Source organism: Microtus oregoni, unplaced genomic scaffold, assembly GCF_018167655.1.
Source record: "Microtus oregoni isolate MIOR12 unplaced genomic scaffold, Mior012 000061F_ref0000440, whole genome shotgun sequence".
In the NCBI taxonomy this organism is placed as follows: domain Eukaryota; kingdom Metazoa; phylum Chordata; class Mammalia; order Rodentia; family Cricetidae; genus Microtus; species Microtus oregoni.
This window is the reverse complement of record NW_024543871.1, coordinates 9,755,612-9,768,046: the sequence shown is the minus strand read 5'-3', so window position 1 is coordinate 9,768,046 and position 12,435 is coordinate 9,755,612. Positions and strand designations below refer to the sequence as shown.

General features: G+C 43.2%; 1 protein-coding gene across 6 annotated transcripts in view; it reads left to right on the top strand.

Moving 5' to 3' along the window:
- Positions 1-12,435, top strand: part of Egfl6 (EGF like domain multiple 6) — a 56,679-nt gene that overhangs the window by 27,458 nt on the left and 16,786 nt on the right. For all 6 annotated transcript variants that reach the window (XM_041639998.1, XM_041639999.1, XM_041639997.1 and 3 more), the window contains 4 exons: positions 3,007-3,126; positions 5,842-5,961; positions 6,544-6,678; positions 9,024-9,146. In XM_041639998.1, the coding sequence (XP_041495932.1) occupies positions 3,007-3,126; positions 5,842-5,961; positions 6,544-6,678; positions 9,024-9,146 (498 nt within the window). The remainder of the gene's footprint in view (positions 1-3,006; positions 3,127-5,841; positions 5,962-6,543; positions 6,679-9,023; positions 9,147-12,435) is intronic.

Sequence of the window (12,435 nt, the reverse complement as noted above, 5' to 3'; positions counted from 1 at the left end):
ACTGCTCTCGTGAGAAACTTCCAGAGGGCCAGAGAGAAGGCTCAGCAGTTAAGAGTTCAGATCCAAATGCCACATACAAAACGACCTGGGTGTGATGAGAAAGAACTGTAATCTCGGGCACACTGGCTGGCCAACCTAGCCTAATAGCTGAACTCTCTCTTCCTGTCTTCAAAGCCTGGGAATGGCAGCTGGCCTGATTCATACTCATGAACCCAAAGCCGCACACACAGCAAACACTGAGAATCCAGGTTCATCGGCAAAATCTCATATTAGACATATTAGATCTCTCTTACCAGGTGCTAGATCGCTTCTGGAACCCTTTGCACTAGAAGACCTATTTCTCATGTTAGTTCTCAAGTTCCAGTAAAATATCAACATTGAGAGAGTGGTCCAGTTGGCTCAAGTTTTAAGGTTTTCTCTCTTCCCCTGACAGTCCCCCTGCCCCATGGCAACGTGTTCAAAAACAACTCATGGCAATGGGCCTCAGGCCTCAACTAATGTGTTTCCCAAAAATCCTCTTTCTAGGACATGAGTGAGTCACTGAGAACTTGAAGCCAAATGATGGGATACACTGGGTTTTCCATTATGTCCAGTCAACGTATTTCAATTCCCCTATTAAAAGAGGGTGGAGTTGGGGGCCAGTGAGATGATATAGGCACATGAACACACGCACACCTGCATGCACACACTTTTGCAAAATAAAATAAACGAAAGTTTTAAAAAAACCAATACGGTGATTGGACTGTGTAAGGGAGGTGGTAGGGTCGAGGGGACAAGCAATAGAGAAGGAAGCTTCTTCAGGTGATAGAAAACCTGCATCCACGGGGCGGGGTGGGGGGGTTTGGGGGGAGGTAAGGGGAAGGTGGGGGAGCGAGAGGAGGGGAAGGAGAGTGGGAACTGGAATTGGTATGTAAAATTTTTAAAGACTATTTTAAAAACAGAAAAGAAAAAGAAAATCTGCATCCACAGAACTTTCCAAAGGCAGGAAGAGCCTTTGATTCACTTTTCAAGGGCGCATTCTGCTTGCTGCCTTTCAGAACTGTCTTCTCTTCTGTGGAATTTGCTGCTGTTCCCCTCTCTGTCTCTTCCTGATGGGAGTTATGCTATGAGTCCTCCTCCACAATCAGATTGCCAAAGACAACACAGATCCTTTCATCACAATGTCTTCCAACAGTTTTTTCTCCTGTACCTTTTTTTTCCTATTTGAGACAGGGTCTCAAGTATCCCAGGATGACCTTGAACTCCTGATCTTCCCCCACCACCCCACCCCCATATCCACCTCCTGAGTGCTGAGATTACAGGCACCACCGTGCCTGGATTTTGTGGCACTAGGTATTGAACTCAGTGTTTTGTGGATGCTAGGTGAGCATGCTTCTAACTGAGCTACACCCCAGCCCACCTCCTTTATCATGTTCTTATTTTAAAAGAAATGTTATTTATTCTTTTCTTAAAAATGTTATTTATTGTTAGTCTTTAATTTTTTTAACGAAATATACTAAGAAGCACAGGAAAAAGACATCTTTGAACAAACTGATTAGCCACAAGCATGGCTAGCATTGAGAGCGTTCACCCCGGGCTTCTGTCCCCTACACATTTCTGTTTGGTTGTTGATTCATCTACAATTGAGATCATGTACATGTAGCTCTGTAAACACCCCATGTGCACCTTCACATGCAATTAAATATGCTGCAACCTCACTACCAACTGCCTGTCAGGGTTTCTCTAGAATGATATGAGCTATGACGCTGGGTGTAAGTCTGGAGTCAACCAAAATCACAGCAATGCTCCCTGGCATGCGCTGTTTAGGAAGTCGTACAAACAGAAATATTCAAATTTGATGTTTCTAACTCTTTAAGTAGCATCATATAGAAGTGTACATGTATTAATAATGTATAACTTGGGCCAGTGAGACGGTTCATCGGGTAAAAAGCACTTGCTGTACAAGCCTGCTAACCTGAGTTTGATTCCTGGGACCTGCATCAGAAGGAGAAAACTGACACTTGATAGCTTTCCTCTGACCTCCATGGCAACCATGTGCCCACACTCTCACATACAGATCACACACACATACACACACACTAAATGTTTTCATAAAAAATATATGTGATAAATTGCCACAATACCTTTCTAATTGAAACCCAGATTAAAACAAAACAAAACCAGAAACTCAACAGTTCCTGCCTCTGACACATCTAAGTATTTCTTCCATCAACAAGAAAAGCATAGCCGTGGATGGTGGTGGGTGGCTTGTGCCTGTGATCCTTAGCACTGGAGGGGATGAAGCCTGAAGGCTGCCTCAAGTTCAAGGCCAGCCTGGGCTATCATGTGATGACAGATAGATAGATAGATAGATAGATAGATAGATAGATAGATAGATAGATAGATAGATAGAGACAGGTAGGATACATGGATGATACATGGATGGATAGATAGATAGACAGACAGACAGACAGACAGACAGATAGAGAAAAGCATATCTTGACTTTACTTCCTCTATCACAGTAGAATGGTGATACTCAGCTTATTCTACTCAATTTCTGCTTGTGAAAATCTTCTTTTGTTGCCTATAGTTGTAGTTTCTTCTATTTAACTGCTTACGACATACTTATCATATATCTATCCTGTTGAGGTGTATTTGAATCACTCCAACTATACATACGCTAGTATGAACTATACATATGCTAGTGTGTTTTCTTGGTGTGAAAGGACAGCAGGCATTTCTATTAGGAACATGTCTAGGACTGCAACTGCTAGCTCATAGGTAGGTCTCTTTCTAACTTGAAGTTTTCCAAAGTACCTGTAATACTTTCCATTCCCTCCAATGGTGAATGATTGCCCTATTTGCTCCACATCCTCAACAATCTTTCCAAGTGGAAAGACGTTTGACAGTTTGAAAGGATAGAAGCAGGGAGCCTGTGTCCTTCTGAAAATCGGCATCCAGTCTCTCGCACATGGATGATTTCTGACTCTCGTTAACTTTCCTCCCTTTTCTGACTGGCCCTGCAGATGTGAATGAGTGTGCAGTCAAACCCCGGCCATGCCAGCACAGGTGCGTGAACACGCACGGCAGCTACAAATGCTTTTGCCTCAGTGGCCACATGCTTCTACCCGACTCCACATGTGCACGTAAGTTTCAGCAGCCACTCAACGCGAAAAGCTTGCCTTTTGGTAGTCGGTGTGTGGGAAAGGACTTACTTGGGCACCTTTTAAAAAACATATTTAAGGTTATCCTGGTGTAGTGGTGCACACTTTTAATCCCAGCATCTGAGAGGGAGGGGCAAGCAGAGCTCTGTGAGTTTGAAGCCAGTCTCATCTACCCAGTGAGTTCCAGGCCAGACAGGACTCCATAGTGAAACATTTCTCAAAAACAATATGTCTACAGTTGAGGATATGGCGCAGTTGGTAGAGGCCTGCCTGGCGTGTAAAAATCCTTGGGTTTGATCCCGAGCCCCACACAAACATGGCATGCCAGTGCATGCCTGTGATCACAACATTCAGGTGGAGGCAGGAGAATAAGAAATTAGTTCAGAGTCAAACTGAGTTACAAGTCAAGTTTGAAGTCAACGTGGGCATACATGAGATTCTGCCTCTAAAAAATAATGGTCATGAACATCACCATTAGCAGCCACCCCCATTGCCCTTAGCAGCTACAAATCTGCCTCCTCTGTCTCTGTGGACTTGTTTCTTCTAGATACTCATTTTATAAATGAAAAATACAGACTCAAGGGGGTGGGGGAAATCAATTACATAGCTCTGTGTGTAGAGACGAGTTGGATTTCACCATGAAACTAGATGTAGTGAGCAAAGGGAGGTGATAAATGTCTGCATCATCCCAGGCCATCAATCCTTCCCACCAGCTACCTTTCTCACGCCCCTACTCCCTGAGATTAGAGTGTCTCGTTGGAAGTGCATTCTGACCCACATTCCTGAGAAGAAAAGCTTTTCTGTGATAGAGACCCGGGTTCCGTGGGAGGGTGGGAGTCTCCATCCATTCATTTCTTGAGAGAAGAGGCTTTTAAGTGTCACATTGCAGCTGAAAAGCAAACCCACCTTCCCTGCATGCCTTCCCTCCCCTCTTGCCCTCTCCTTTTCTTCTGCCCTGTGACCCCCAGCAAACATAAACCTGCTGCCTTCAGCCAGCTTCCTAGGGTTGCAGTCAAGTAGGCTTCCAGTCCACCCCAGGCTTGCCAAGGTCATCTCATCTAGTCTTGCCTACTGCTCCTGGCTCCTCTCTGTCCTGGCCCCTTCTCACCATGTACTCAGATCCTCCCGTTGTAAACAAGCCTAAGAGATAACACAAACATTCACGGTGTCTTTTTCAAATATCCTTATTCTCATAAACAGACGCCCACACAAAACAATCTGATAGCTTAATGAATTCTTGTACAGCACCTTTGTGACTACCACCAATTAGAACTTGGCCAGAACTTTTCTCTTATGCCTCCCCAAAGAGGACCCATTATCTAGGCTTTTACAGCCATCGCTTTGAACTTTTATTTTAAAAAGATCGATGCTAATGGATCTGAAACCTTCCAGTAGAACTCAGGCAATGCCAAAGAGATATCTTTCCCCAAATGGAAAGAGAGTAATGTTAATTTTGCTGATTACATTTCAAAGAAGATAACTAAAAAGAGAAGAAAAGAAATGAGTACTATAACCATCAGTAGGTGTTTGCTTCCCACCTTCGGTCTCCATCCCTACACACTCTTTCTTTCCCTCTAAGGATTATCTTTGTTTCTCCATTTAGAGCTTAAACCATGTCCTTGGCCTCTTTCCTGGGTGCTGGTTTTATTCCTCCTGGCCCATTTCACTGTCTTTGATCCCTCTAGATGACTAGTGTTTTCTGGAGCTGGGTGGATGGAGTATATTTACCAAAATCATGGTTGTGGTCAATGGTCAGAGAATATAAGAAATTTTGAGGGAGCTGAGAGATGGCTCAGGAGGTAAAAGCACCTGACCTGCCAGCATGAGGACCCGAGTTCAAATCCCCAGAACCCTAGTAAAAAACAAAACAAAAAGCACAAGGGTTTATAATTCCAGCAACCCTTCAGGAAGCTGTGAGGCAGAGACAGAAGGATCCCTGGAGGTTTCCAGGCCAGCTAGCCTGGAGTATATAGTAGAAAAGCAACAGAGACCCTATCTCAATCAACTTCATTGGAGTCTTGGTTTCTTTTGGTTTGGTTTGTTTCTTTTTCTTCTTCTTTCTTGAGGAGGGGGGTTACAAGGATGTGGGGGAGGACCTGGGAGGACTGGGAAGTATGATCGGAGTCCATGATATGAAATTCCCAAATAATTGATGAAGTATTATTTAAAAAAAAAAGTTTTAAAGCTAAAGTGAGTTCAAGGCCAGTCTGAGAAATATAAGAGGATGTTGCAATTTAAGAAATAGGGGTGCAGGGGGCTGGAGAGATGGCTCAGAGGTTAAGAGCACTGACTACTCTTCCACAGGTCCTGAGTTCAATTCCCAGCAACCACATGGTGGCTCACAACCATCTGTAATGAGATCTGGTGCCCTCTTCTGGGGTGCAGGTTCACATGCAGGCAGAACACCATATACATAATAAATAAATAAATCTTAAAAAAATTAAAAAAATAAAAAGAAATAGGGTTGCACTCAGAGCTATAGGTTTTGTCTAGAGATAGTCAAGTGCAATGTGTTACTCCATGAAACAAACCACGAGTGAGATTCACCCCAGGGGCCACCACAACAACACGCTTGCCCGGATTCCTTGTGGGTTTCCTTTTGGGACTCAGACCATGAATCCTGTCCTAAGACATATTACAATTCACATCACAGAATTGGGAGAGACTTCCTTAGTTAATCTCTGTCTACTTTTGCAGACTCTAGGACATGTGCCAGGACAAACTGCCAGTACAGCTGCGAAGAAACAGAGGAAGGGCCACGATGTGTGTGTCCATCCTCTGGCCTCCGCCTGGGTCCAAATGGAAGAGTGTGCCTAGGTATAACAGAAGGCATAGCCTCTATTCCTCTCCCATTTCCTCTTCATTCCCCTCCATTCTCCCTCCACTGAACTCCATTTTCATTCATTACAAGGCTTGTGCTGAACAGATACTGTATAAGGTAACTTGATTCAGGAAATAACCAGGCCAGCTTAAGATAAACAATTATATTTTTGCTTATTATAAGGGAAAACTCACGCCACAAGAATGGGAAGTCCAAGTTCTGCTGTGTCCAGGAGTTAAAGGTCATTCTTGGCTACATAGCCAGTCTAAGACCAATCTAGGATACACGTGTTGGGGGTGGGGAATATAGATAATGACATTATAGCCAGGAAACACCTCCAAGGAAAGACAGGCACAGTGATGTGAACCTGTGAACTAAAGAGCTGTGCGTGTGCCTGATAAAAACCTAGAATACTTCCTGAACAAGTGACATAGGCACTTTTCACTAGATAATCAGTTTTCTAGGCCAGGAGGCTGCATGTGCTTGAGCATTGCATGCTGGGGGTTAAGGTGAGTACCTGCGCATGTGTTGGAGTACTCTTCCTGCAGTCACTGACAGCTTCTGCTCCTATACCTTAGATATCGATGAATGCGCTTCCAGGAAAGCCATCTGCCCTTCCAATCGAAGATGTGTGAACACGTTTGGAAGCTACTACTGCAAATGTCACATTGGTTTTGAATTGAAATATGTCAGTCGCCGGTATGATTGCGTAGGTAAGATAGTGACTTTTTTTTCCTTGCCCCCGAGCCCCACGGCTTTCTCTACAGCTATTTTTTATGTCCGTTCAATCTACTATACTGGCCAGGTAGACAACACAGAAAACCTTGATATTAAGTTTGCAGCATTTAGGTAACCCCAGTGAAATTAATTATGAAGCTAGGTCCATAGTGACTTAAACAAATGAATATAATTATTATGGAGGCAAATATATTGAGATGTTACCTGTGAGATCTTTTTTTATAATTTTGTAAGTTTTCAATTAGTTTATATTTGCTTCTGTTTCCAATTACACATCCAAGAATGGGAGCAATAAATATTTATATTTGCTGTAAGATTAAGAAGACTTTGGGGGTTTGTTCCTAATGTTTTCTATTGGCTTTAGACAAATGTATGAAGGTGACTGGAGAGCTCGGTCCATAGTTACAAGTATTTGGTCTACAAACGCAAGGACCTGAGTTTGTGTCCCAGCAACCGCATAATAAGCCAACTCTCCCAGAAAACACCTGAACCACAGTTCTAGGGAACAGGGACAAGAGGATCACTTGGGTCTGCTGGCTCCGGCCTATCTAAGAAAAAAAAAGGAGCCTTAGGGAAAGACTCTGCCTCAAAAAGAAAAGTGGATAATTATAGAGGAGGACAGTCAAGGCCTTCATCAGGCACACACACATCTGTACACATACGCACACGCACGCATCCATTTTTTAAAAGGAAAATTCTATGAAAAGGCACGTGTCCTTTCCTCTTCTTTTGGCCTCCCCATAGCTCAAGTGTCAAACTCAGTCTCTGCTAACACTGTTCTTAGTCAACTATTAGTCTCATCTGTATGAAGCCAAACATTTGTATCTCTTAGGGAAGGGATCCCAAGCCTCAAGAGCTTGTGGGGTCTTGCATACCCATTGCCTGTAGAGCTTTTTTGTTGACCACCAGCTCCCAAATAACAACATGGAAACTTATTAATTATGAAAACTTGGCCCTTAGCTTAGACTTGTCTCACCTAGCTCTTATAACTTAAATTAACTCAATTGTCTCAATCTATTTTCTGCCACATAGCATTACCTCCCTTCAATCTTGTACTTCCTGCTTCCTCTCCGTGTCTGGCTGACGAATCCATCTTTCTTCTTCCCAGAGCTCTCGCTGGCTGGAAGTCCCATCTATACTTCCTGCCTAGTATTGGCTGTTCAGCTTTTTATTACACCAATCCCAGCAATACATCTTCACACAGTGTACAAATATCCCACAGCAGTTGTCCTTAATATATTGTCCTATAGTGAAGAGAAATGTGGGTTACCTCTAGCTCTCTATTCACATAACATGGGTGACAAAGGTTTCCACATGACATGGAAAGCTAACCAGTGGAGAAAATGATTTAAATCCTGTGTTTAGGGCTTCTTTGGACATGTCTTGTACCTTCATGGTGGGGCAACACCCCATTGCTGGTTTTTGAAGCATTTTGGGAGGCCTCGGTGGTTATTCCCTCAAATTTTCTTCACCCTCTCCTGTTGACCCAGCCAGTCGTGCAATCAAATGACAGTGGTACAGTATTCCCCAGTTCCCTGACACTGCAAGGACTTTCCCCACACAACAAGTTGGGAATCCACGTAGCTGCACAAGGAAGCAAATCTCGGGTTTGCTCCTTTTATGACTGAGTTCAAAACAATACACTGTTCTGTCTGCTTACATCTACAAAAGCATATGCAGGACATGGGGCGCAGAGTAGAGCACTTGCAGCTCCCACCTGGGTGGAATCTGGCCAATTTTCCACTGCTGAATCCAACAGGCGAGCTCAAACCAGCCTGACCCTTTCCCCTTGCAGCTTCTAAGCAAAATGCCCATGCCCGTGAATTCAGATGATGTCAGAGGTTCCTGGCTGATCCCGTCTTTTTTGTTTGTGAGGAGTTTAAAGGCCATCCAAAATTAGAATTCATTTTCTGATATCATTACTTAGTTTTCGGATTACAAGGATGAAAAGCAAACCCATCCAAAATCTAGCATTTGTTTTCCAGATAGTGTTATTCAGTTCCAGATTACATAGATGAAGATGTTAAGAAGAAACTCCAAACATCTTAGCAGATTTCAATAGCATTAATAATAAGCAGGCCGTGAAGTTGCTCGGGGGAGGTGAGTTGCATGCACCTTCCCTACATACCAGACAGGCGCCAGGCAAAGCCAGGGCTCTGGGCCAAAGGGCCTCTGGTTTTGAACACCTCTCCATTCTCAGGCCGCACTTAGTTTGCTGAGGTGTTGAGTGGTTGGTCTCGAAGTTGCTCAAGTGAAAAGGCTACTCTTTCAGCAAGCCCTTTTATCATAAAGTTGTTCACTGGAATGTTCCCCTTTTCAGATATAAATGAGTGTGCTCTGAATACCCATGTGTGCAGCCTCCATGCCAATTGCCTCAATACCCCAGGATCCTTCAAGTGCAAATGCAAGCAGGGATATAGGGGCAATGGACTTCAGTGCTCTGGTAAGTAGCATTTGGTCATGAAAATTTCCTATCTGGCCCCCCCAAAGCATTCTTTCCAGATCCCCCCACCGTGTGTGTGTGTGTGTGTGTGTGTGTGTGAATCACCCTTGTGTCTTTTCCTAGTTGGGCTGTACTCCTGAGACTCACAAAAGTTATAGACACAGAACTGAAAGATCCCGGGCTGGGATGTAGCTCAATTAATAGAGTACCTAACCTGTACAAAGCCTTGCCCCCAGGACTGAATAAACGCGCACAGTAATCCCAGCACTTGCAAGAGGTGGAGGCAGGAGGCTCAAACATTCAAGTTAAGCCTCTAATACGTAATGATTTTGAGCCCAGACTGGGACACAGGAGACCCTGTCGCAAAAACAAATAAATCCTAGGAGGAAAACACACAAACACACAATACATCTTATTTTTCTGGTCACAACATACTTTCGTCAGGATTTTTTTCAGAACATCAAACAAGACAAACTAGGATTTGTTCTTGTCATTTCTTCTTGTCATCCTAAAGCCTATGTTCGTGTGTGTGTGTGTAGAACAACCAATGAACTCTTTAATGACAGTAAGTTTAAACTATAAATGTATAAGTCAGATGTCCAACTAGAAAATGTCACAGCTGTTAACCTGGAATAACAGGAAAAGCGATTTCCCATGAGTACTTTGTATAAAGAGATGCTTCAGAAGATTTCTTACTTGCGGTGGGGACCCAGGCAAACTGAGATTCCACCATCTTATGGTACTTGGGTATTAACTCAAGCCCTTAGGATATTTCGCACCTTGGAAAGAGGCACAGGCAATTAGATACTACCTCTTACTACTTCAACTTGGAAGTGGCAGACTTCAAGGGCCAAAATGATGATGATGATGATGATGATGATGATGATGATGATGATGATGATGTTAGCAGTAGTAATGGTGATGATTGGTGATGGTGGCAATGAATACTAGGAACCCCAGGGAGTACCTGAAATACCTGCCAGGACAAGCTATCTACGCTCACAGTGCATGCCATCCTCTGGTAAACAGAGTCCTGCAGTGTTTAAAGCCAACCAGTCAGCATGACTCATGCCTGTACTCCCAACACTTAAGAGGTGGAGGCAGGAGGATAAAGACTTCAAGGTCATCCTTGGCTACATAGGGAGTTTGACCTGGGCTTCATAAGATCAAGAATAGCTGTAATAATTATAAAATAATTAATAATAATAATAATAATAACAATACCAGCAACTACTAGATTTATCCTTCTTGTAACCCTGGCTAGACTTATAACTAGACTTGTTTTTGTTTTGCTTTGTTTTATTGTATTTTTGTTTGTTTGGTTGGTTTTGATTTTATTATTGTTACTTTTTATTATATGTGTGTGTGTGTGTGTGTGTGTGTATGTGTGTGTGCACGTGCATGGTGTTTGTGGAAGCATGCATACCACAGCATGCATGTGGAGGTCAGGGGAAACTTTCTGGACTCAGTTTTTTCCAACCACCTTTTTGTGGACTCTGGAGATTAACCCAGGATTGTGCATCAAGAGCCTCTAAAGAGCTGAGCCACCTCATTGGCCTTGTTTGTTTGTTTACTTTTTTCCTTATTTTTTTTGAAATAAAGTCTTGTAATATAGTTTGGGCTGCCTGATACCTTCTTTGACTCACTGTCCTTCCCCTACTGTGCCTTCTGGAACCCCAAATAAACCACCTATACCCAAATCCTTCTTTGGGGATGTGCCAAAGGTAGCTCAAACTAAGAATAATACATTTCTGAGAAGTTTGTCTTGGGGTTGAAATGAGATGACGTATGGAGAAAGCTTCATCAGGCTGGCCACATAATAGACGCTCAGTAAAGTTTGCTGTGGTTAGTATTGTTATTAGTGTCATCTCAACCCCCTGTTGAGGGCCAGATGTTCTACTGTGAAATTGTATAAAGATAATTGCAAAAATGCCATGCAGGAAAACAGGAGCCCCAAGAAAATAACTGTTTCTTTAAAAGGGCAATTCACCTCTATATGACGATCTCCTAACTTCCATGGCTAAGAATTGAAGAATTAGGAATAACTGCCTAGAGGGGCCATGGATGTAGCTCAGTTGGGGTAGAGTGCTTGCCTAGCATGCCTAAGGCTCTGAGTTCCATCCCCAGTACTCCATAAACTGGGCGTAGTAGCACACGCCTGTGATCCCAGCACTGAGGAAATAGAAGCATAATTAAAAGGTCTGGTTATCCTTGGCTATATGGTAGGTTTGAGACCACCCTGGACTATATGAGGTCCTATCTGAAAGAGGGAGAGGGAGCAGGAGGGAGGAAGAGGAAGGGAGGGGGAGGGAAGGGAGAGAGAGAAAGAGAGAGAGCTTAATGAGGTAGCACAATTGTATGGCATTGTTTGCAGCCCCTGCTTTCTGTACTGTAGCCAAGTGCATTAAAATTATAAATCAACACAAGCATTTATTGTGTCAAACAAACTTCTAATTTTTAGCACCCATGTGCACAGCTTTCGGAATACGATTACTTTGGCTTGACTCCTAGCGCCTTGACTTCATACCTGTTGACTGAGAACAAGTATTTGACTGACAATGGCTCAGTTACCACATGTGCAAAAATAGGTATAGCAGCATTTATCCCTTAATATTGTTTAATACTAAATGAAATAATAGTTACAGTATAAACAAATGTCCACATATTGTGCTAACCATAAGCCCAGAATATAACACTGGAAAATATGTTTGATTATTTTTCACGGTATCTTTGAGTGTTTTTGTTTGTTTCAATTTATATGTTTGGAAGAGAATCTCTCTTATTCCCAGTCGGCCATAAACTTCTTGTGTAGCTGGGGATCATACTGAACTTTCGAACCTCCTGCTTGGATTACAGACATGTGCCAACACACCCAATTCATTCAGTGCTGGGGAGCAAAGCCAAGACTTTATACATGCTAAGCAAGTATGCTCGCAAGTGAGCTACATTCCCAGACCTGGTTTAAAGATTAGTACTTTTAAGTTTTAAATTTCTGTTTATTGTTTGCATGCACCTGAAATGTGGCACGGGGTGAACATGCCCTGATGCAAGTGTGGCAGTCAGAGAACAATCTTGTGGCGGCAGTGCCCTTCATTTGCATTTGTGTGGGGCCTGGGGATTAAAGTCGGGTTGCCAAGCTTGTGAGGCAAGAGCTTTTACCCATGGAGCCACCTTGCTGGCCCTAATATGTTTCTTTAATCATTCATGAGCTGAAAAGACAAGTCAGTGGGTAAAATGCTTGGCATACAAGCCTGAGGACCTGAGTTCAGATCCCCAGAACTCTCATTAA